The sequence below is a fragment of the Schistocerca piceifrons genome, chromosome 5, assembly GCF_021461385.2.
Source record: "Schistocerca piceifrons isolate TAMUIC-IGC-003096 chromosome 5, iqSchPice1.1, whole genome shotgun sequence".
Classification (NCBI taxonomy): Eukaryota; Metazoa; Arthropoda; class Insecta; order Orthoptera; family Acrididae; genus Schistocerca; species Schistocerca piceifrons.
Genome location: NC_060142.1, coordinates 262,021,689 through 262,048,524, shown reverse-complemented (window position 1 = coordinate 262,048,524; position 26,836 = coordinate 262,021,689). Strand labels below are relative to the sequence as shown.

Genomic DNA, 26,836 nt, shown 5'->3' with positions numbered 1-26,836 from the left:
GAAGCGATTTCATAAATTCACTGTAGCTCCATTCATTGACATATGGTCACGACACACTACAGATACGTAGAAAAACTCATAAAGTTTTGTTCGGCTGAAGCCGCACTTCAGGTTTCTGCCGCCAGAGCGCTCGAGAGCGCAGTGAGACAAAATGGCGACAGGAGCCGAGAAAGTGTATGTCGTGCTTGAAATGCACTCACATCAGTCAGTCATAACAGTGCAACGACACTTCAGGACGAAGTTCAACAAAGATCCACCAACTGCTAACTCCATTCGGCGATGGTATGTGCAGTTTAAAGCTCCTGGATGCCTCTGTAAGGGGAAATCAACGGGTCGGCCTGCAGTGAGCGAAGAAACGGTTGAACGCGTGCGGGCAAGTTTCACGCGTAGCCCGCGGAAGTCGACAAATAAAGCAAGCAAGGAGCTAAACGTACCACAGCCGACGGTTTGGAAAATCTTACGGAAAAGGCTAAAGCAGAAGCCTTGCCATTTACAATTGCTACAAGCCCTGACACCCGATGACAAAGTCAAACGCTTTGAATTTTCGGCGCGGTTGGTGGTGGTTGTTGGGATGTTTAAGGGGGACTAAACAGCGAAGGTCATCAGTCCCCCACGGCGCGGTTGCAACAGCTCATGGAAGAGGATGCGTTCAGTGTGAAACTTGTTTTCAGTGATGAAGTAACATTTTTTCTTAATGGTGAAGTGAACAGACACAATGTGCGAATTTGGGCGGTAGAGAATCCTCACGCATTCGTGCAGCAAATTCGCAATTTACCAAAAGTTAACGTGTTTTGTGCAATCTCACGGTTTAAAGTTTATGGCCCCTTTTTCTTCTGCGAAAGAAACGTTACAGGACACGTGTATCTGGACATGCTGGAAAATTGGCTCATGCCACAACTGGAGACCGACAGCGCCAACTTCATCTTTCAACAGGATGGTGCTCCACCGCACTTCCATCATGATGTTCGGCATTTCTTAAACAGGAGATTGGAAAACCGATTGATCGGTCGTGGTGGAGATCATGATCAGCAATTCATGTCATGGCCTACACGCTCTCCCGACTGAACCCCATGCAATTTCTTTCTGTGGGGTTATGTGAAAGATTCAGTGTTTAAACCTCCTCTACCAAGAAACGTGCCAGAACTGCGAGCTCGCATCAACGATGCGTTCGAACTCATTGATGGGGACATGCTGCGCCGAGTGTGGGAGGAACTTGATTATCAGCTTGATGCCTGCCGAATCACTAAAGGGGTACATATCGAACATTTGTGAATGCCTAAAAAAACTTTTTGAGTTTTTGTATGTGTGTGCAAAGCATTGTGAAAATATCTCAAACAATAAAGTTATTGTAGAGCTGTGAAATCACTTCAATCATTTGTAATGACCCTGTATAATGGTAAGACAGAGATTTAGGAACCAGGTTTTAAATTGTAAGACATTTCCAGGGGCAGATGTGGACTCTGACCACAATCTATTGGTTACGAACTGCAGATTAAAACTGAAGAAGCTGCAAAAAGGTGGGAATTTAAGGAGATGGGACCTAAATAAACTGACTAAACCAGAGGTTGTACAGAGTTTCAGGGAGAGCATAAAGGAACAGTTGACAGGAATGTGGGAAAGAAATACAGTAGAAGAAGAATGGCTAGCTCTGAGGGATGAAGCAGTGAAGGCAGCAGAGGATCAAGTAGGTAAAAAGACGAGGGCTAGTAGAAATCCTTGGGTAACACAAGAAATATTGAATTTAATTGATGAAAGGAGAAAATATAAAAATTCAGTAAATGAAGCAGGCGAAAAGGAATACAAACGTCTCAAAAATGAGATTGACAGGAAGTGCAAAATGGCTAAGCAGGGATGGCTAGAGGACAAATGTAAGGATGTAGAGGCTTATCTCACTAGGGGTAAGATAGATACTGCCTACAGGAAAATTAAAGAGACCGTTGGAGAAAAGAGAACCACTTGTATGAATATCAAGAGCTCAGATGGAAACCCATTTCTAAGCAAAGAAGGGAAAGCAGAAAGGTGGAAGGAGTATATAGAGGGTCTATACACGGGCGATGTACTTGAGGATAATATTATGGAAATGGAAGAGGATGTAGATGAAGATGAAGATGAAATGGGAGACATGATACTGTGTGAAGAGTTTGACAAGAGCACTGAAAGACCTGAGTCGAAACAAGGCCCGGGAGTAGACAACATTCCATTAGAACTACTGACGGCCTTGGGAGAGCCAGTCCTGACAAAACTCTACCATCTGGTGAGCAAGATGTATGAGACAGGCGAAATACCCTCAGACTTCAAGAAGAATATAATAATTCCAATCCCAAAAAAGCAGGTGTTGACAGATGTGAAAATTACCGAACTATCGGTTTAATAAGTCACAGCTGCAAAATATTAATGCGAATTCTTTAGAGACGAATCGAAAAACTGGTAGAAGCCGACCTAGGGGAAGATCAGTTTGGATTCCATAGAAATGTTGGAACACGTGAGGCAATACTGACCCTACGACTTATCTTAGAAAGTAGATTAAAGAAAGGCAAACCTACGTTTCTAGCATTTGTAGACTTAGAGAAAGCTTTCGACAATGTTGACTGGAAAACTCTTTTTCAAATTCTAAAGGTGGCAGGGGTCAAATACAGGGAGGGAAAGGCTATTTACAATTTGTACAGAAACCAGATAGCAGTTATAAGAGTCAAGGGGCATGAAAGGGAAGCACTGGTTGGGAAGGGAGCGAGACAGGGTTGTAGCCTCTCCCCGACGTTATTCAATCTGTATATCGAACAAGCAGTAAAGGAAACAAAAGAAAAATTCGGAGTAGGTATTAAAATCCATGGAGAAGAAATAAAAACTTTGAGGTTCGCCGATGACATTGTAATTCTGTCAGAGACAGCAAAGGACTTAGAAGAGCAGTTGAATGGAATGGATAGTGTCTTGAAAGGAGGCTATAAGATGAACATCAACAAAAGCAAAACGAGGATAATTGAATGTAGTCGAATTAAATCGGGTGATGCTGCGGGAATTAGATTAGGAAATGAGACACTTAAAGTAGTAAAGGAATTTTGCTATTTTGGGAGCAAAATAACTGATGATGGTCGAAGTAGAGAGGATATAAATTGTTTGGACAAGAAGATAATAGAAGCTTTCGAAATGTGGTGCTACAGAAAAATGCTGAAGATTAGATGGGTAGATCACATAAATAATGAGGAGGTATTGAATAGAATTGAGGAGATGAGGAATTTGTGGCACAACTTGACAAGAAGAAGGTACCGGTTGGTAGGACATGTTCCGAGTCATCAACAGATCACAAATTTAGCATTGGAGGGCACCGTGGAGGGTAAAAATTGTAGAGGGAGACCAAGAGGTGAATACATTAAGCAGATTCAGAGGGATGTAGGTTGCAGTAAGTACTGGGAGATGAAGAAGCTTGCACAGGATAGAGTAGCATGGAGAGCTGTATCAAACCAGTCTCAGGACTGAAGTTTGTTGCAATGTACGATGCAGCTGAGTGATGGTGTGGTTGTGAAGTGAAAAATGCATTTTTCTGTTTCACCTGTCTTCTTACAGATAGTACTGATAGTGCCTGGACTGAAACTAGAATTTTAAATCACGGAGCGTAACCACTGTGTACAAATACCAAAAGGAAATTGAGTGCCTAGAAAGAATTATTGATGATGATACCAGTGATTACAAGACAATAAACAAGGCCACGGGACTGAAGGGTTTCCTGCAAGACAAAGATTTCCTCTTCTGGATAAATTTTTTTAATACAGTCATGCCTCATTGCGACATTCTCTTCAATCAACTGCAGCAAAGGAATACTGATGCAGTGAAAACTGTTGAATATGTATTGCACTTTGCAGATTATGTCCAGCAAGTTAGGGCCTCACTTGAAACTGACTATCACTGGGAACAGGTAGAACCAACTGCAAAACGGGAATGTTTCACAGAATCAAGAATAGTGTGTGCACAAAACGTTTGCGACCTCATCACAACTCAGATCAGAGAACGATTCAGTTTCAATGATCACTTATCGATTGCACAGCTGTTTGATCCATTGTTGTTTGCAAAACATCAAACTATTTTTCCGGAAAAAGAGCTTAAAATAGCTGTTAATTTGTTCAATTTACAGTTTTCAGATCTACGTCGTGAGCTGAATGTGTTGTACAGCCGAAAAGATTTTATGAAGGCGTCAGGTGCTTTGACCTTGTTGTTGAACTTTGTTTACAATAACAATCTGGCTAAAGCTTTTCCTGAAAGTGTAAAATTTCTGCAAATAATAGTAACCTTTCCTATGACGACCGGAGGGGCAGAACACTGCTTCTCTACTTTAAAGCGAGTGAAAACATTCATGCGCAACACTATGAATGAGGACAGATTTTGTGCGCTTGCAATGTGTTCCCTAGAAAAAGAATTACTGAATCGGCCAAATTGCAATGAAAAGGTCATAGACCATTTTGCTGCGCAGAAGGGGAGACGTGCGCAGAAGGGGAGACGAGCTGACTTCATCTATAAACAAATGAATTGAGGTAAGCAAAAGTGCATTCATAATTGATAAGAAGTCCTACTTAGCCTGTTAAGCGAAGTGAGTAAAAAAGGGTAGTGTCATGTTTAGCCAGTCATAAACGTGATGACATTTTCCCAAACGAAGCACTTTTGGTACCAGTACAGTGCGTTGCGCTACAGTGTCACATTTTGTGTACTTAAGCACAACAAACCGTACTAAAAACGACGTATTTTGGAGAGATCTTTAGTGCGCTATTTCACATAAATGCATATTTTCATAATACACAATAAATACGAACTGTTCGCTTCTAAAACATGTGCATTAATATGGCAGTTGCGCAGATTGCTCATGCCACCCAATCACAGCACAAGACCTGTGAAGTCACCAAAACATCACAGTATCGTCATGCAAACTCGTAAACTGCGAGCTTTGGAGATAAACCACAATAAATGCCTTAAGTTTAGAACTGAAAACACCAAAAATATTAAGCAGCCACAAAGTTAACATTCATCGCATTAAAGATCTCTCCGAAACGCGTCTTTTCACATGATTTGCTGCAAAGTGTCAGAAAATGTAATGATGACGTATAAAAACACTAACCAAAGATTTCAACTCGAAGTTAGCTTCTAATGATATTTAATACCAGATTATAGAAGATGCAGGGCTGCTTGTGTCTGTATGTGTGGATGGATATGTGCATGTGTGCGAGTGTATACCTGTCCTTTTTTCCCCCTAAGGTAAGTCTTTCCGCTCCCGGGATTGGAATGACTCCTTACCCTCTCCCTTAAAACCCACTTCCTTTCGTCTTCCCCTCTCCTTCCCTCTTTCCTGATGAGGCAACAGTTTGTTGCGAAAGCTTGAATTTTGTGTGTATGTTTGTGTTTGTTTGTGTGTCTATCGACCTGCCAGCGCTTTTGTTCGGTAAGTCACCTCATCTTTGTTTTTATATATAATTTTTCCCACGTGGAATGTTTCCTTCCATTATATTAAATTATGGGTAGAGTGTGATCTGCCCACCCCCAAGCCCTGAATTCTTAGTTGTTTATGTCAGACTAATCTGTAGCGTAACCCGAGGTCTATGTTGACTCCGATCAACAAATGCCGCAGCCTTCCCCAGTATAGAAACCACGAGCCGCGCCTGGTTAAACCTTTTCAATTTCTAAAGATGTTCCAATTTTATTAGAATACCAGATGGATGAAAATGTTTAATACGAGACCACACAGGTGTCACACTTTCCACCAAGGGTGTGACGAGCACCTTCCGATAGTCCTTGCAGCATTTGCATGTTGGCGGTGGTTTAGTCACTACATTTTTTCTGAATAGATCAACAGAGATACAATCAGATCTGACTATGCAATGCCACATATTTGATGTGTTGTGCACAAATAACACAGCATACAAGTCCACCTAACAAAATATGAATGAAAGGTTAACATAATCTATCTGTAACAACTACTGATTTATGCCAATCAATGTGTACAGTATGCTGACTATACAAATAAAGTGAATGGAGTATATACCTTCTTCTCTCTTTTGAGCAGGCTTGGTGACAGATACATATGTAATTGTTTCCTGGAAAGAGAAAGATAAAAGGCTTTAGTTTATAACATAAAAATTACAAATTCATAAATAACTGAAATTCATGTAGTAAGGACCTTTGTATGGAAGATTAATGAACAGTATGAAAGAATGAATTCCTCGACATTGCACAGAAACTATTACCGAAATAAATAAGAACCCAGTAAGAGTTACATTAATGTCATTTTATTTCTTTACTATCTTTTTACTTCAGAACATCAATCTTTGGCTGTACATTCCTAGTCAGGCAATTATGAGTGAACTTTGTTACATTGCAATTAAATACTAATTCTTTCATTTACATTTGCGCTCTCTCTTGCTTTCTTGGATTTTCTTAATAAATCATCATGTTAAATCTATATAGGCTGAAAATTAATTTAGCGCGCTTACACTTAAAAGATTATGACCAGTAGTGTCAATTTTAAATTTCTTTGTGAAAGAGGCAGGGGGCGCAATTTTCTTCTCCAATAAAAGAAGAATAAGCTAAGAAAATAAATCCAAATTTATACGGAAATGGCAAGGGCCAGAAAACAACCAAAGAACTAAAAAGTGATGGATTAAGAAAGAAATTACTAAAATAAGCAAAATGAAACATATACAGGACAAACAGAGGACGAACATAAACTTAGGAACAAATGGTATTGTAGTTTTAAATTACGGTTGCAGTGTTGGGAAAGAACTGGAGCTCCAAGTGCTAATCAGAGGCTCTGAAGCTCAAACCGTTATAGATACTGGAAGCTGGCTAAAGTTGGAGATAAGTTCAGCTGATATTTTTACAAAGGATGTAATGGTGTTCAGAAAGGATACAGTAAATACAGTTGGTTGTGAAGTGTTTACTGCTGTCAGAAGTAGTTTACCCCGTAGTGAAATTGAAGTAGATAGCTCCTGAGAGTTAGTATGGATAGAGATTATACCTGACACTCAGAATAAATTAATAACTGCTTCCCTTTACTGATCCTGCTTAGCAGATACAGTTGCTGAACAAAGAAAACTGAAGTCTCAGTTCAAATAGGTACAGAATTCACACACTTACAGTTGGTGGTGACTTTAATCTACCATCATCCTGATCATATAGGGACCATCATGATCGATACAGGGATTAGTGACAACAAGGTTGTAGTATAAAGATGGAATATCGTTCACACACTTATAGTTAGTGATCACTTCAATCTACCCTTTATACATTGGCGGAAATACATGCATAAAGTCGGTGGTTGGCATACAGCATTATTCGAAACCATATTGAACAGTTTCTCCAAAAATTATTTTGAACAATTAGTTTAGGAGCCCACTCAAAGTGTAAGTGGTTGTGGAAACATACTTAATCTTTTAGCAATAAATCATCTAGAGCAAATAGGGACCATCACAATGGATACAGGGATTAGTGGCCACAAGATCATTGTATAAAGACTGAATACCATAACATCCCAACCCACAAAAAGTAAAAGCAAAATATATCTATTCAAAAAAGCAAATAGAGATTTGCTTGGCACTTTTCTAAGAGAAATTCTCCACTTCTCCCAATCTGACTATGTAAGCATAGACAAGATGTGATTTCAATTCAAAGAAACAGTTTTGATGGCAATTGAGAAATATATATCAAATAAATTAATAAGAGGTGGTACTGATCCCCCATGTTACACAAAACAGTTCAAAGCACTGTTGCAGAAGCAACGATAAAAGCACCGCAAATTTTAAAACCTGCAAAATCTCCAAGATTGGCGATGTTTTACTCATGCATGAAACTTAGTGCAGACTTCAATGCAAGACATTTTCAATAGTTTCCACAATGAACCTCTGTCTCAAAATCTCGTAGAAAATCCAGAGAAGTGCCAGTCATACGTAAAGCACACAAGCGGCAAGTCCCAATCGATACCTTCACTGTGTGTTATCAATGGCAATTTTATTGATAACAGTACCACTAAAGAAGTAGTACTAAACATGGTTTTCCAAAATTCCTTCACCGAAGAAGACAGAGTAAATATTCCAGAATTTGAATCATGAACAACCACCAACATTAGCAACATGAATCCTTTGTGTAGTGAAGCACATTAAATCTGCTTAATAAAGGTAAGGCGTCCGGTCCAGATTGTATACCAGTCAGATTCCTTTCAGAGTACATTGATGCAATAGTCCGTACTTAGCAATCATATACAACTGCTCGCTCGACCAAAAATCCGTACCGAAAGACTCAAAAGTTACACAGGTAACATCAATATTCACGAAAGAGAAAATAGGACTCATACAGAGGCATATAGACAGTTGTTTGCCTCACTCTACACAGACATGACAAAAGACGTCAACAGTATCATGTACACTTGGCATAAAGGGGCAGCAGATATACAGCGTCAAGAGTGTGCTGAGAATACCAAATTTCAGTCATTATCTCTCACCATGCACAACATAGTGGCCGACGAACCTTCACTTAGCTACAAGTTGTGAGTGGCTAAAAAACAAGCTACACCACATAAAATAACGGCAGAAATTAATGTGGGACACACAACAAACATATCCATTATGACAGTGTTGCAAAATTTGGCATTAATGGGTTATGGCAGCTGATGACCAGTGTGAGTGGCTCTGCTAACAGCACGGCATCGCCTACAGCACCTCTCCTGGGCTTATGGCCATTAGGAGGGGAATGCGGAAAGAAACAAGAATCTGGTGTGAAGACTGAAATCTTGCGTGTGGATCCTTGCTTCAAGATATACCACACTCACAAGGAACCTCTTGAGTATGAGGTCGTAAAAGGCGAATGATGTTTATGGCACGTATCATCTGCCATGAAACCACAATACTGGCTGCTAATACCAATAGGGCGTGGGACTGGAGGTATCCAGTGGTAAGCACACCATAAGGTTATGGAGTGTAGTTGAATTGCTTAGTCGATAAGTAACTCACAACAGTACTAATGGTGCTGATACAAAACAGAGCAATGTTAACAATAAACAAAGCAAACATTGCCTCATATGTAGAACATCAGTTGCCAAAGTTGACATTTTGTGAGAAAGGAACCCAAGGAATTTTGTAGAGTGAGAAAGAAGTGGCAGATGAAATATTGGCGTTTCTGCAAGATGAGTCAGTGTAATGTGCGGTGTCACATATGCTTGACTGTGCGGACAATGTACATGAGGAGTACACTGATGACGATACATGCTTAACAAGTGCAAGTGATAGTGAAACCTGTGTCGAGCCATGTGGTTCATCATCCTTGTCAGGCAGGAAGCCACAAATCCCCTCTCCAACGAAACATAGTAAGGAACAATCACTGACCAAAGAGTGGATACTCAATAAAATTATGTGCATGGAAAATCATCCACAGCATAGTAAAAAAATCAATAGTTATGAACAGATTTCTAATAAATTTGCAGCATTATGACCATGTAGTGCATAAGAAAAACAAGAATATTCAAGGGAGGACAAGGTGCACTTGTTAAAAAATTGGTGCTTGCACGTATCAAGGATGCTCGATGCAACTTATAGGACGTGCATCATAGTGACCTACCACGTTATGCACATCAAATTGTGTGTGACACATTACAGTGATTTCAATGAAAGTAGTGGATATAACTTCAAACACTGCTACAGAACTTGAAGATGTAATATAATGCAATTTAAAGCAAACCATCAACTTGAGGGTGCACAGCAAACGGCGCAATTGGCCTGAAAATTTGTAGATGAGATAAACTTATCCCATTGTTCAGTAAGGAATTTGTGTTCAACTTTAACCAAACAGAATTTGAAGAGGAAATGCATATAAAAGGAGCCCTGGAAATTAGAGGTACCAAGAGAGTTGTATCGAGATCAACTAACATCAAGGTCTTAATGCATTAGTATATGATTAAGTGGACTGTCAATCTGGATGTTAGAGTGGCTGGAAAGTTATTTATTGTGCTGCGAGAAGTTGGAGGTGCTCTGCTCCCTATGATTTTTTCTCATGTGCGTGATCTTGCAAGGACAGCAAGTGATGTTTACGTCACAGCAACATAGAGCAAGAAAATGGGCATAAGAGAACTACAACTGTGGTATGACCTCCACATTACTGGTCTGCGCATACAAATCACTCCTTAGAGCAAGCCATCTCTCCTGAAACAGGTGAACAAATTCAGCCTCTGGATGTTTGTTTTTTCCATGACTATACAACATATTATCACACTATCTGCAGCTATGCCTTAAAGGATAGCCAGTTCCACGGTAAGTTCAATGGCAGACTGTTTCACATTCAGTTTCATGCCATCGCATTCCATTAGTTCTCATCACCCCGTTACCCCAATATAATTCTATACATAATCCTTAAGAGTGGATAAATAGCTGAATGTTCTGCTATGTTTGTAACTCCCAAGGAATTTGCCCCCGATCTTGATGGTGCAAGCTTTGGTGATCACTGTGGCATGTCATTTTTCACTCTGTGTTCATGGTGCAACTTAATGGTTTGTTTTGAACATTTCTTAAATGTCGACGCTGTCAACTTTGTGAAGTGTAAACATAAATCCCATAGAATATTGATTTCTGTAACTCCCAGACACTCACTTTCTGTCACCCTCCTTATGCGCATGGTGTGTCATTAGCAACTAATGTGTTTCCTCTCATGACTTAACACCACACTTTCAAATGGGCCTTACTAAAGATTGAACTTGTGATGTTGCAACCAAGCTGTTACTTGTCAGAAGAATTTTTAGTAAATTTCTCCTGTGTTTATAACATCGAAAGCAATTTTAACATTTTCTGCATCATGAACATTAACTGTCCATTAAAGATCACTTCTAAATTAAGTTTTTGGTTTTCGTGTGACACTCCTTTAGTACAATTCTTACAACTAGTCTATTTCTTGGACAAAACTGGTTTGTGATTTTAGGAGTAGAAAATACATTCAAGTATGTCTCATAGTAAAAATTTTATTGCACAGAGTGTCTGAATGACTACACTGTAGAAATGTTTCTATTTAGAAGAGTGTTCTCACATTACTCTACCATCTTCTGATGCCACAGAGGAATCTTCAGCCAACAATAATTCCTGTTGGCTCACATTTCTTCAAGGATCACTGAAGCAAATGTTGCTGCTAAAGGGAATCCTGGGGTGCGAGATAGATGTGTGTCTCATAAGAAGACACAAGAGAAATTGGGACACACTATTCTATTAACTCGTACAACTTCACAAAAATACATCAAATGGATAGAGCAGCATATGGGACATTAAGTCTTGTGGTGCACACAAATAATCAAAAAATTCAAAATGACTCATCTTTTAACGCAAAATCTATGTGAGTAACTTCCAAAATTTTTGAACATTGATCTTCATCACAGGATTCAATGTCTCATACACACTGAAGAGCCAAAGAAACTGGTACACCTGCCTAATATCGTGTAGGGCCCCTGCGAGCACGCAGAAGTGTCGCAACACAACATGGCATGGACTTGATTTATGTCTGAAGTAGTGCTGAAGGGAACTGACACCATGAATCCTGCAGGGCTGTCCATAAATCCGTTAAAGTATGGGGGAAGGAGGGGGTGGAGATCTCATCTGAACAGCACGTTGAAAGGCATCCCAGATGTGCTCAATAATGTCATGTCTGGGGAGTTTGGTGGCCAACGGAAGTGGTCAGAGGAGTGTTCCTGGAGCCACTGTAGCAATTCTGGACATGTGAAGTGCTGCATTGTCCCGCTGGAATTGCCCGAGTCCACTGGAATGTACAATGGACATCAATGGTTACAGTTGATCAGACAGGATGGTTACATGTGTGTCACCTGTCAGAGTCGTATCTAGACGTATCAGGGGTCCTATATCACTCCAACTGCACACTATTACAGAGCCTCCACCAGCTTGAACAGTCCCCTGTTGACATGCAGGGTCCATGGATTCATGAAGTTGTCTCCATGCCCATACATATCCATCCGCTCGTCCGACCAGGCAACATGTTTCCAGTCATCAACAGTCAGTGTTGACGGGCCCAGGCGAGGTGTAAAGCTTTGTGTCATGCAGCCATCTAGGGCATATGAGTGGGCCTTTTGGCTCCGAAAGCCAATATCAATGATGTTTCATTGAATGGTTCGCACACTAACACTTCCTTATGGCCCAGCATTGAAATCTGTAGCAATTTGCGGAAGGGTTGCGCTTCTCTCACTGTTGGTCCTGTTCTTGCAAGATCTTTTCCGGCCCCCGCGATGTCAGAGATTTGATGTTTTACCAGATTCCCGACATTCACGATATATTTGTGAAATGGTCGTACGGGAAAATCCCCACTTCATCACTACCTTGAAGATGCTCTGTCCCATTGTTTGTGCGCTGATTTTAACACTACGTTCAAACTCACTCAGATCTTGATAAGCTGCCATTGTAGCAGCAGTAATCGACCTAACAACTGCGTCAGACACTTGTCTTGTATAGGCGTTGCCGACCACAGCACTGTATTCTGCCTGTTTACGTATCTCTGAATTTGAATACGCATACCTATGCCAGTTTTTTTGGCACTTCGGTGTACTTCCCTGTGAAGTGGTACCCAAATTCACTTACACTCCCTCTATTTAATGTATTTTTGCACAAATATTTGTATGTGGTTTGTAAGGAAACAATGATGGGCTCTTTCTTCATCATACTTGAAATTCTGAACTGACTTTGATGGCAGCTGCTGGTGAAACAATGATAATTTTATGTTACAAGAATATTTAAAAGCATCTTCTGAAGTTTAGGGCTTACCAGTTAATTCTTTCATTGATATAATGACCCACTATTTCAGTTAAAACTTTAGTGTTTATTGGTTAGCTGCAGAGGTATCACAGTCCTTAAAGATCCTCCATACAGCCCTGACCTTCCTGCCTTTCATTTACCTTATTTCCATATATGAACAAAATGTTGAAGCACTACTGATTTTACCAAAAGCCACTTGAAAGAAATAGTGTTATTACAGATTTTGAAAGATAGCAAGATGCTTTCAGAGTAGGAAAATTCTCTAGACAAAATAAACGAAGCTATACTGCAAAGCTTTCCTAGTACCCTTTCTTTCAGTTCTGTATTTTTATGTATTTCTTGTTTTCATTACACTACAGCTTTTTCACGAGTTCTTCACATATTTAGCTTTGACCTTTATTACTTCATTATATGCCAAGCAACAGTCTTTTGCATCTGTTTCTTTATTTCTACTTTTGAGGACTCATGTCCATAAAAGCCAAATTTTGAGCTTCCATAATTAAATACAACCGACACATCTTTATATGGAATTGTATGTTTGTGAAGACTGATTTTCAATACGTGATATTGCTATTTTTGTTGGCGAGTTAAGAGGCGTAAGTATCAAGACACACAGAGCACAACAGAGGGAATCACATACAAGGTATATGAATTCACTCATGACCCAAAAAGCAATCCAGAAAAGATGAAATCATATCAGCACCGCAGACTGCAACAGCAAAGGTGTATTGTGTTTCACTACAAACTACACAGAGAACATTTGTAGAAGAACAGAAAATGAAAACCAGTGGCTAAAAAATGGAATTTCAATCTCCATGGAAAGACATTACTGAAAGAAGAAACACCACTGACTTGGCTGCTTTCTAGAAAGGCATCATTCATCATACTGAATTGGAATTTTATGGCTGTGGTGAGTATCTTACAAGGCAAAAGGTAAACATATTTTACATGATGAGATTGTTTCCACAGGGACCACCATTTGAGTGAAAGAATTCTTAAATCTTTAGGGTTCTGATACAGAAAATGCAATGATGAAACACACATTCTGATAGAAAGGTCTGATATTGTAGCAATTAGATCAACTTTTCTGAGAAAAATCCAGAAGATCAGAAAATTAAATAATTCTTGCCCTATTTATCTCTACGATGCCTGGCTCAATCAAAAGAATGCCAGAAAGCACATATTGCAGGATTCAAAGGGTAACGGTGGTTTGAAAGTACTGACTGGCAAAGGAAACAGACATATTTACTGCCATGCAGTATCATCTGAATATGGCTTCATAAAAAGTTCAAAGGCAATATTTACATCCTACGAATCCAGTGATTATCACGAAATGATGAACAGTAATTTATTTAAACAGCAATTTTTAGATTTATTACACAGTTTAATCTAGGGTTGTTTCATAGTTATGGTCAATAACTGATATCATTCAATAAATTAGGAGAAAGTTTCTAATGCAGATACTAAAGGAAAGGTCCCCAGCAGAGGGATCCATTTTTTTTCCAGTAATCTATATGGTAATGTAGGTTAAGCTCCCAGGTATTATACCATATAACGATTCACCCTGGTGGGCCCTCATTTGCAAGTAATTGACAAAAATTTTTTTGGGAATTTTGCGTTATGCTCTACACCTTTGAATATGTAACCAATTACGAAATGCTTGCATAGTGCAATGGTTATAGTACTGGCCTCATATGCAAGAGTTTGTAGATTTGAATCTCATTGGCTACTTTGAAACTTATCATTTTTAAACTTTAACGAAATAACCTTTATTATTATTTATATTCAATTAATTGTTTAAATCGATTTTTTTTTAAATTTCTATTCCCCTGTCAAAGCACTTTATTCATGGTTTTTTCAAATGCTGTCTTTTTAATCCCTATCATTCTTTTTCCACTTTGAATCTTTATGCATGCGATTTTAATGAATGCCGCGTATTAACATAAATTTAATTTCTTCTGTTCCATCATCCTATAATTTCATCCATTTTATTGCATTTATTATTTATATTCCTCATTCTGCTTGAATTTCGCTTACTTGCAATCCTTTCCCTGGTTTAAATCTTCATCTGTGTTATTTTGTCTATTATGCAGTAAGAACTTATGTTTTAAATGTTTGTATAATGATTACCATACAGGAAAATGTACACCTTGTACGAAAATCGCATTTTTGGCACCACTGCACATAAAATAGATTTTTTGTTTTTCATTTTTTTTAACTGATACATTGGTATTTTCATACGTTTAAATATTAAAACAGATAAATAAAAAATTAAATAATTAAAGTCACGCGCACAAAGCTTCCAACTGGAAAAATTAAAAATAACAGCCACTGAAAAACTTAACATGGTGATTGAAATGATGTGACGAAGAAATACAAATACAAAATTACATTTAAACCAATGAATTGAATAAAATAATGTTCAAAATCATATTGATAAAGATTTAATAATAAAAAAATTCGAAACACCTGAACAGATTCGAACCCATAACCTCTTGCACATGAAGCTAGTGCTGTAACCATTATGCTATGCAAGCATTTTGTAAGTTGTAATTTATTTAAAGTTTCAAAGTATCACATCAAATACTTAAATTTTTTTCATCGATCACTAACAAATGAGGGCCCACCACGGAGGATGGTTGCAGGTTGTAAGGCCTTGGACCTTAAGCTACATGACCACATACATGGTTTCAATAAGTCGATCCCACTACTGGGAACCTATTCTTGCAATTAGGAAGAAATTGCACAGTACCTGGAAAAGAAAACTATATTGATTTCGACCTGCTATATGAAAGCAGAGATGTTGGAGGAAACTGGGCATCACAAGTGCTTTTACAAGGAATTTGAACTTGATAGATTAGCAATGGAAATGGATCATGAGCTTGTAGGCTGCCCAATACCATTACCAATAAACATGACAATGTTTGGCCCCTAGTGAAAAGAAAAGTCCCATCTGGAAAGTGCACACTCAAAATTAAAGACGTTACTTGAGGAAGCCACTGATGTGTCATGGTAGAAAACTGCATTAAATGTGTGTACGTGTTGCACAGGGGGGTGGGGGGAAATGATGGAAGGCATCAGAAAAAAGTTGATTGAGCGTATTTTTCATTGCTTCAAATGAGTCCTGGGATAGTGCGACTTCAGAACAGGACAATTAAACAACAATAAATTGCATGAAATGTTAATAAAATTCCTTCACCTCTCCAAAGCTGCCAACGCCATTCCCTCTCTCCGATAATTTGCTTGTCATCTCCCCACCCCTTCAAATTTGTCAATACAGGAGAGAACAGCCACCAAGTGTACACTGCCTGTGGTGCATACTTGTTGGTATCACACGCGGGGAGCAGAAGATGTGTGTTTTTATCTTTGTACTGAAGTTTAAATATACAAGCAATGCTAAGGAATCCTTAAAGTCACTTAATCAAAATCTAAATAGCTTTGTAGCTTAATAGATGAGTATTAATAATGTATTTTGTTGTAACATACTTTCTAAATCATATGAAAAAACATTGTTATGGAGAAGCAGCTGTTTCATTATAATATTTTCGTAAGTTTAGTTTTTTCAGCCATAATAAATTGTTTAAAATATGGCATAGTCCAATTCTGGGTGTAAAATTGTTATTGCGGTGTGCAATCTACTGACTTCGGGTATAACATCATACAAGTGCCAAGCAACATTGTCTGATGGCATAGTTATCTGGATTTGGTCTGACACCTGAAGGCCAAAGGCTTCTGACTTGTGACAGTTGAGGTTACGACAAGGCCAACAATGGAGGAAGCATATATGAAATATAAAGATATTACCTTTACACTTGCCCCCTCAAGCCACCACTTTTTCCTTACTCTAGTCAAACCTTAGTCTCCCTTTACAATTTTTACACCCCAACCCGAACATTTACCTCCATTAGCATGTCAACTATTCTTGATGCCTCAGGATGTGTTCTGTTAACTGATCCCTTCTCTTAGTCAAGTTGTACAAAAAAAAAGTTTTTTCTTCCCAATCTATCCACAACGGATAATGTTACAGACAAATATTTTCAGAAAACACCTACCGTATTTACTCGAATCCAAGCCGCACTTTTTTTCCGGTTTTCGTAATCCAAAAAACCGCCTGTGTCTTACAATCGAGTGCAAAGCAAGCGGAGGTTCTTAAAAATGTTGGTAGGTGCCGCCACAACTAACTTCTACCGTCGAATATATGTAGCGCAACACAGGCATGCTTTATAGGCTCAAAGATAAATACTGGCACCAAAACCTCTGCGTCAGTAAATAAATTAAAAAAAAAGGTGGAAGACGAGCTTTTTTTTCTCCGCCCCGAGTTTCGACCACAGCATTTTCATACATTATCCAACGAAGTAAATACAAATTTCGTAATGTTCATCTTCGAATGTAGCAGAATTACAATTTACTACGAAAATCCAACTGGTAAGACTGTTTGGGATGTTTGTCAATATGACCAACTCTACGTTCAGAATTTTTTCCTACCTGCGAGAAGAGGTGATTGCTAATAGGAACCTGATGAAATGTGAATCACATGCAGTATTCTCTTCACCATAAGAATAATACGAATATAAACATTTTGCCATGTATTCTTTCGTGTTTGCTTCTATCTTATTTAAATTCTGTCTGCCCAATAAACTACGAAACTAGAGTGAGACAACAGCAAACGCGGAAGAATATACGTATCGTGTCATGTTTATATTCGTATTATTCTTATGCGTAATAGTGATACTGTCAGAAATGAAGCAAGGTAACTGACTAGATTTTTAAATCTAAGATGACTAATTTCTGTGCAGAATTTGATGTACTAAAGAAGCGGCCGCAAAGATTTTCAAACGGAGAAAAATTTTCGCTAAACTCTCATTCAGAACATCCTCTATCATTTGGTTCTTGTTGATCATTATCAAAGAAAGCAGCAGTGTAAGTAACAACAAATAGCAGTCTCTTGCCATTGTTTCGCTAATGAGACGATTGGACGATTGCTCTCTCTCTCTCTCTCTCTCTCTCTCTCTCTCTCTCTCTCTCTCTTTTTCAGCTTAGAGTGACGTAAACACGTATAACAAAGAAAACGGCACTTATCAGATCAAAGGAAAATAAGGAAATCGATTCAAACCAGACGAAGCACGTGAAAAAGGAAGGGTACCCGTATAAATGCCTGACGCATAGCAATGGCTACCTGGTATAGCTTAACTGCTAAGCTTACGACTCGAACCGAACTACTATAGCTGTATCGTCATTCATTCGACCTAAATTGTGTCTCATATTACAATGGATCAACTTTGTTTCGATTTGGAGGTGCGGCCTAAAACTTTTCTCTCCCCTTGAATTTCGAGTCTCAAATTTCAGGTGCAGCTTAGATTCGGGAAATTTTTTTTTCTTTTATTTCGAGTATCATTTTTCAGGTGCGGTTTAGATTTGAGTAAATACGGTAATAATTAAATTTCTATTATTATATATTTAAAAACGTATCTACACTCCTGGAAATTGAAATAAGAACACCGTGAATTCATTGTCCCAGGAAGGGGAAACTTTATTGACACATTCCTGGGGTCAGATACATCACATGATCACACTGACAGAACCACAGGCACATAGACACAGGCAACAGAGCATGCACAATGTCGGCACTAGTACAGTGTATATCCACCTTTCGCAGCAATGCAGGCTGCTATTCTCCCATGGAGACGATCGTAGAGATGCTGGATGTAGTCCTGTGGAACGGCTTGGCATGCCATTTCCACCTGGCGCCTCAGTTGGACCAGCGTTCGTGCTGGACGTGCAGACCGCGTGAGACGACGCTTCATCCAGTCCCAAACATGCTCAATGGGGGACAGATCCGGAGATCTTGCTGGCCAGGGTAGTTGACTTACACCTTCTAGAGCACGTTGGGTGGCACGGGATACATGCGGACGTGCATTGTCCTGTTGGAACAGCAAGTTCCCTTGCCGGTCTAGGAATGGTAGAACGATGGGTTCGATGACGGTTTGGATGTACCGTGCACTATTCAGTGTCCCCTCGACGATCACCAGTGGTGTACGGCCAGTGTAGGAGATCGCTCCCCACACCATGATGCCGGGTGTTGGCCCTGTGTGCCTCGGTCATATGCAGTCCTGATTGTGGCGCTCACCTGCACGGCGCCAAACACGCATACGACCATCATTGGCACCAAGGCAGAAGCGACTCTCATCGCTGAAGACGACACGTCTCCATTCGTCCCTCCATTCACGCCTGTCGCGACACCACTGGAGGCGGGCTGCACGATGTTGGGGCGTGAGCGGAAGACGGCCTAACGGTGTGCGGGACCGTAGCCCAGCTTCATGGAGACGGTTGCGAATGGTCCTCGCCGATACCCCAGGAGCAACAGTGTCCCTAATTTGCTGGGAAGTGGCGGTGCGGTCCCCTACGGCACTGCGTAGGATCCTACGGTCTTGGCGTGCATCCGTGCGTCACTGCGGTCCGGTCCCAGGTCGACGGGCACGTGCACCTTCCGCCGACCACTGGCGACAACATCGATGTACTGTGGAGACCTCACGCCCCACGTGTTGAGCAATTCGGCGGAACGTCCACCCGGCCTCCCGCATGCCCACTATACGCCCTCGCTCAAAGTCCGTCAACTGCACATACGGTTCACGTCCACGCTGTCGCGGCATGCTACCAGTGTTAAAGACTGCGATGGAGCTCCGTATGCCACGGCAAACTGGCTGACACTGACGGCGGCGGTGCACAAATGCTGCGCAGCTAGCGCCATTCGACGGCCATCACCGCGGTTCCTGGTGTGTCCGCTGTGCCGTGCGTGTGATCATTGCTTGTACAGCCCTCTCGCAGTGTCCGGAGCAAGTATGGTGGGTCTGACACATCGGTGTCAATGTGTTCTTTTTTCCATTTCCAGGAGTGTATTTCGTATACAATTTTCTTGCTAATGTAAGTCTGCAACTTATATCCTCTCTACTTGAGGCATCACAGTTAGTTTGCTACCTAAATAGCAAAGCTCATCTACTATCTTTAGTCTCCTTTCCCAATCTAATTCCTCATCATCACCTGACATTATTCAGCTACACTCTATTACCCGTGTTTTACTTTTGTAGATATTCATCATAAAACCTAGGTCCAGGGCACTAATCATTCTATTGAACTGCAGTCTCTGTCAGAATTACAATATCACATATAAACCTTAACCCTAGAGCGCGCAAGCCTCTGCATGAAGTTTGCCAACCACAAATAACACTGCCTTGTACTTATCCATTATTGCTTTAAAATTGTGAGCCCATACCTTTTCCTTCATTATTGCTTCAGCTAACACACTACTAAGTTGTGCTGTTATACGTACAAGTGAGCAGCCATAATATACAATAAACAGCGACCTAGGCGAGAAAAAATGTACAATCGATGCAAGAAAAAGGACCATGATTCCAAGCTAGTGGCACAATGCCACAATGAGGCAGTTGTCTACTAGATAATTAGCAATTGAATAAGGGGTTGGCTATGATCTAATGCAACTGCACTGTTTACTATGTCGAGTGTATTACCGTATTTAATCGAATCTAAGCCGCACTTTTTTTCCTGTTTTTGTAATCCAAAAAACCACCTGCGGCTTAGAATTGAGTGCAGAGTAAACGGAAGTTCTGCAAAATGTTGGTAGGTGCCGTCACAAACTACTGCCGTCGAATATATGTAGTGCTACACAGGCATGTTTTGCAGGCACAAAGATAAATACTGGCGTCAAAACCTCTGCATCAGTAAATAAATTTAAAAAAAGGTGGAAGACGAGCTTTTTTTCTCCGCCCCGAGCTTCGACCACTGCATTTCCTACATTACCCAATGAAGTAAATACAAATTCCATATTGTTCATCTTCGAATGTAGCAGCATATCAATGAACTACGAAAATCCGACTGGCAAGACTGTTTGGGTTGTTTGTCAATATGGCCAACTCTATGTTCTGAATTTTTTCCTTCCTGTGAGAAGAGATGGTTGCTAATAGAGACTTTTATGAATTGTGAATCACATGCAGTATTCTCTTCACCATAAGAATAACGCGAATATAAACATTTTGCTATGTATTCTTTCGTGTTTGCTGCTATCTGATTTAAATCCTGTCTGCCTAACAAACTACGGAACTAGAGTGAGAGAACAGCAAACCGCGGAAGGATATACATATAATGTCATGTTTATATTCGTATTATTCTTATGCCTAATAGTGATACAGTCAGAAATGAAGCATGGCAACTGAATAAATTTTTAAATCTAAGATGACTCTAATTTCTGTGCGGAATATAATGTACTAAAGAGGCGTCTGCAAAGATTTTCAAATGGAGAAAATTTTTCGCTAAACTCTCGTTCAGATCATCATCTATCAGCCGCAGTCTATTATTTGGTTCTTGTTGATCATTATCAAAGAAAGCAGCAGTGTAAGTAACAACAAATAGTGGTCTCTTGCCATTGTTTCGCTAATGAGATGATTCCTTTTTTTTTTAGTTGGCGACAGGTCGTAAACACCCAGTATCAGAATGCGACAAACAATGCATGACACACTACATTAATGCATTTTCAGCTTAGAGTGATGTAAACACCTGTAACAAAGAGAACCACACTTATCAGATCAAAGAAAAATAAGCAATCAATTGAAACCAGACAATGCACGTGAAAAAGGAACGGTACCCTTATACATACGGACGGAGCGCCTGACGCATAGCAATGGCAACCTGGTAAAGCTTAACTGCTAAGTTTACGGCTCGAACTAAACTGCTGTTGCAGTATCGTCATTCATTCGACCTAAATTGTGTCTCATATTACAATGGACCAACTCTGTTTCGATTTGGAGGTGCGGCCTACAACTTTTCTCTCCCCTTGAGTTTCGAGTCTCAAATTTCAGGTGCGGCTTAGATTCGGGGAAAAATTTTTTCCTTGATTTCGAGTCTCATTTTTCAGGTGCGGCTTAGATTTGAGTGCAGCTTAGATTCGAGTAAATGCGGTATTCCTGTGGGCTAACACTTTTATGCAGCATCAGAGTGATACAATTAAAGTTTATTTTATCACAGTTTAATTAAACTAAGATTAAACTGTAATTTTGTCCATACATGTATACTTTGGTAACAAAGACAGCTATTCTGTATCTGTGTACAAAGTACACCACATGCCCGCTTATGTTATAAAAAGCAGCACACCTGCAGGAGGGTTAAAGAAAGTCACCCCCTCCCTCCCCCTCCTCCTCTCTTCAACCTGAACTTGTCACAGCTAAACTCAGCATAGAAATTTCTAAGCAGTTAAGCACATAGAACACGTTTCCTTTTACATGTACATTCCATCTGCTTATAATGAATTCCAATAATTGTAGAACATATTTGTATTTTTTTTTAAATCTTATGTGACTTAAAATATATTTGTACAATACTCTGTAATATGTCATTATTATGCTCCAATACTTCCCCGTGTAACTGAAATTTCTTCTCTGCAGTGAAGTTCTGATCTTCCTTTCCATACATTTTCCCACTTCCCATCACCCATTATTTACACTTCTTTGGCTGCAATCCCACAGGATAAGGAAACTATTAAGTTTTATTTCCATAATACGAGGTTGTACTGTACAAATAACCCCTTACCTTTTTACATGGCGTGCTTCTATTTTCATCCCATCCTTCAACATCTTTATCTGTGCTGCTTGTCTGTGAACTGAAATTAGATCCCAAATGCACATCAAAACACAAAATCAAAATATGGGCACAAAATATTTTAACACTGAAACATTACAATTTGAGGTGCAATACAACTTACACAAGGTCTGATATGTCTATTCCCAACACAAGCCAGTAAATGGTAATGAAGATTACAAGAAACGTCTGCAAACAAATTAAGTATAAAAACTACATAAAAATTATTACACTGTGATTACACATTTTTATCAAGACTTAATGCTTTAGTTGCCATTAAAAATTTAACTAAAGTGCATGAATTACTACACATACACTGTTACTAAATGTGAATGTTGCTACCATAAAACAAATGATTTGAGATTATGGAATGAAGCTTGCTTCTGTTGCCACAAAGCTTGTCAAACAGTATTACTAAAGTGAATCAAAGTCTTTGCCCGTATTATTTTTTACCCAAACTATGGCTGTAAATATGAAATCAACATATCCCTTCCCAGCAATGGACCTTTCTTGGACTGGCCTGGCCTTATCTACCACTAGCTCAACAGTGTGGCACTGTTGTCATCTGCTGAAGCTCGCACCCACGTATACGAACAATGAAATGCGATTCATTTTCTATGGAGCAAGGGATGAATGTCCATCAAAATAAAAGGGAAATGCAACCCATGTTTGGGGAAAAGTACCTCGCTTTGAGAAACGTGAGGTGCTGGTGTTGAGAGTGCGCAAAATGCCATGAAGAATTGCATGAAAATAAGCATTCGCTGAGGCCACATACAGTGTTCATTGATGGCAACATTTTCCATGTGGATGCAATGGTGAAAGCAGATCAGTGTGTCCACCTCAAGGCATTTCCCAGGAGCTTGGCATTTCATAAGGGAATGTTTATGACATAGTTCACATGTGATTCAGGTACTGGAAGGTTTCATATTGGTCGGTGCCTAAGCAGTTGGATGACACGACGAAAGGCAAGTGAACAATTGCTTCACTAATCAGCTGTGGCCAGAGACAGTGTTCATGTATTTATAGTTTACCAGTATTCTTAAATACAAGGAACTCATATACAAAGCAAGCACTCTTTTCGGATTTTTGTTCTTCTGCTTCATGTTGAGCAACAGAACAGTATGTTTGAAATAACTGGGGGAACTGTTGAACTGGGTGTACTGCTGGAATAACTGAATCTGCACTTTCTTGATGATGTTGATGAAACCAATCATGAGAGCACGGGATGATATCACTTAAATTAATGATCGATGACAGTAAAATAACATCAAATATTAATTTTTCTGCAATGCACCAATGAACACCATTCAGTTCTCATAGTTATAGGCCAACCACCACTCATATATCTCATCTACTGCCCCTTCCCCCCATCCAGCTGAAAGCAATGACTGTGCCATGTCAAATTTTCCTGTTTTCTTATGCTATCTGTAGCATGTCTTTCCCTGCATGTAACATGACCTGTTTGTTCATCTGGGTTTCATATACCTGCAAATGTTTTCAGTTTCTCTGCAAGGATTTGTAGTGCCCGTTTTCTGGCATCCTTGTTGCAATACAAGCATTTGAAGTCTTATAGAATTCTAAGAACTCCACAATGACTCATCGCTAAATAGCAACAGTCACCATTGTGATGCACATACACATGACCTTTTTGTGGTGACGTCCAAAGCACAACTGAAGAGCACTACGGACAGTCCGGTGTGGTCAGGTAGTGCAACCACCTGACAAGGATCCGACAATAAACCTGTCAGCTGACACAGCAACACACAGCCCGAAAACATCTCACCAAGTCCGTCCAACCAACTGTCCAAAACAGATCACCTGTAGGCCACTTAAGGTACATAAAATTGAACTTGTATCTGTAGTTACCTGTATGTACACCTTATTTTGGTTAATAAAAAATAGGAGCATACAAATTCTGATTTGCCCTTGTATAATCCCAGACAATCATCCTTAAATACCAAGATTCTCAACTTCACTATCATTGCTATTGTACAACCTGCCATCTGCAGCATGTGAACTACTAATTCCAGCACCACTACTGGCAAATCATCTATCAAAGGCAGAGTGATATATGGAACTATGCAGTAACTAAAATGTATGTGCTGCATGGCTTCTTGTCCTAGAATGATGACCATAAATCTGGCCAAATGCATGAATATATATAAAAGAATTTTGACAAATGTTTCTGTTTCTTGATGTATCCAACACGATTTCTGTTTCATTCTAGAATGAAGCACAGAACATCAAAGCCACATTAAATCAGGCAATTTTGAAAAATTTGTTGTTGGTGTACACGGCCTCATTAAGAAACATATGATTATGTTTGATGAAACAAAAATCTTATGCCTTGCACCTACCTACTGCAATTCTGTCATCAAAGTAGCCATTCTGATCTGAATGTGCAACAATAACTTTCACTGGGATAGCAGTTGTACTCTTAGGGCCCTACTGCACTGGGACATCATGGCACATCTACTAGCAGATATCCGGTCCACCAGCTTTAGATACCAGGGAAATTCTTTCAATTTAAGCTCAGTATCAAAATACACACAGAAGAACTAGTAGCTCCACTTTGTGTGTGATATCCAAATAAAAAGAGAATGCCGAAATAGTAGTTTTTGGTACAATCCTTCACTGCTGACTGACATAAAGAGATTACTTCGCACACTATACAATGATTTAACAAATTACTGTGATACATTTTTCAGTGCCACGAAAATGTCTGTACGTTATCTGAGATCTGCCAATATGAACTGAAAAAAAGAACACTGATTTAAGAAAAGCGTTCTAATTGGAAAAAAAGATTTTCTTAAATTAAGGTCTATTAAGAAGCCAATTATTTGTCACTTGCACAGATTTCGACAATTTTAGTTGTAACTGTTATTGTATACACAGAAGAGATTTTTTTCAGTTTTTATTTCAAAAGCACTTCTTAATAAACTCAAATTCTATACCACAATAATTGAGACAAAAATTATGTGATGTGTCTCATTTGTTTACAAGTCTTATTTCTTAAAATAATTCTCTTGCATCTGATGTATCAGACCCATTAATGACATTCACTGCAGCACAAGACTTAGGGTAGAACATTTTGAGGAAAGCCTCCATATACCAGCTAGTAATGTGCTTTGTCTATGGTGTAAAGTTCTTGTGACTGTAGTAGAAGAACAGGAACAGGTTAAAGCACATTGTTATAAGTAGTTTGAATGTTTCGGTAATGTAGAGGCGCATATTCTACAATCTGCGCTTCACTTATGACACTCATGATTCTAATTTTTGTGGTAATTTTCTTTTCTTTGGGAATACTTTGAAGTGAGTTCAACAGAGACAGTAAAAACATCTTGTCTTTGTCCTCTTCGGCTTGCCACACTCTTAACTCTCAACTGCATACTTGCATTAAGCATCTTAATTAAAAGGTCATCATCATCATAATGAGGTCTCATGAGGTAAGGCAGTTTTTTCATCTCTGAGAGCAGCTTTGATTTGTTCTTGTTTCCTTATGCCAGCAACAACCTGGAAACACACCATCTGACTGAAATACATATATTCACTCTTCTTTAAGAATGCACCTGATCTTGGCTTTACAGATTCCCTGCAGTGCAGTTCACAAGCAAAAGAACTGAAATCTTCCTCCTCTTCTGTAACTAATAATGAATGCATTAGGTATTAAGGCACAGGAGAGTGATCTGTGATTGTAGTGAGAGAGAATAAGGCAGAGGAGAGTGATCTGTGATTGTAGTGAGAGTGAGTGAGAGAGAGAGAGAGAGAGAGAGAGAGAGAGAGAGAGAGAGAGAGATTTTTGCTGAGTGTTTTGTTAAACATGATACCCTTATGTTGCAAAATACTTATGTTCACTAAAATGAAGTAAAATAAAATGAAGTGTTTTTGAAACACCAAGTTCTTTTATGTCTTCCAAACTTGCTTCCAAAACTTTCCAGATTTTGTTTCAACACACTTTTTTCAGTTCGCAGTTTGAATAGTACCGAAATAAAGTATCTCAAATTGCTGGTCTCTTCTGAAAATCACAGATAAAAGATTTGGCATCAATGCCATCCACAGCACACGTGAAATTTGAAGAAAACTATGAGGGGCAGTCAAACGAAAACCGAACGCCTGCCTTAACAGAACCACGGAATGGTTCCATTTAAAAGTAATCACCACATCATGTGTTATGATATTCATCCCACTGGGAAATGAGGTGATTAATTCTTGTTTCACAGAACACAGTCAGCTGACGACAGATCCACAACAGTACACACTCTTGCTCTTTTTCGTCCAACTAAAACCAACATCCACGCATGTCTTTCTTCAGGTTAGCAAAGATGTGAAAATCAGACAGTGAGAGATCTGGGCTGTATGGAGTGCTGCTGCAGGGTTTATTAACCAAGTCATTGAAGCATAGACTCTGTCTGATTGACAGTGTGGGG

At 39.4% G+C, this 26,836-nt stretch overlaps 1 protein-coding gene across 5 annotated transcripts in view; it reads right to left on the bottom strand.

The window, feature by feature from the left end:
• Nucleotides 1-26,836, bottom strand: part of LOC124797847 (poly(A) polymerase type 3) — a 196,748-nt gene that overhangs the window by 64,862 nt on the left and 105,050 nt on the right. For 4 of the 5 annotated variants that reach the window (XM_047260903.1, XM_047260905.1, XM_047260902.1 and 1 more), the window contains 2 exons: nucleotides 22,362-22,431; nucleotides 6,023-6,074 (listed from right to left, as the gene is read on the bottom strand). In XM_047260903.1, coding sequence (XP_047116859.1) covers nucleotides 6,023-6,074; nucleotides 22,362-22,431 — 122 coding nt within the window. Of the gene's footprint in view, nucleotides 1-6,022; nucleotides 6,075-22,357; nucleotides 22,432-26,836 lie in introns of those variants that run through there. The other variant, XM_047260906.1, reaches the window with a different exon arrangement.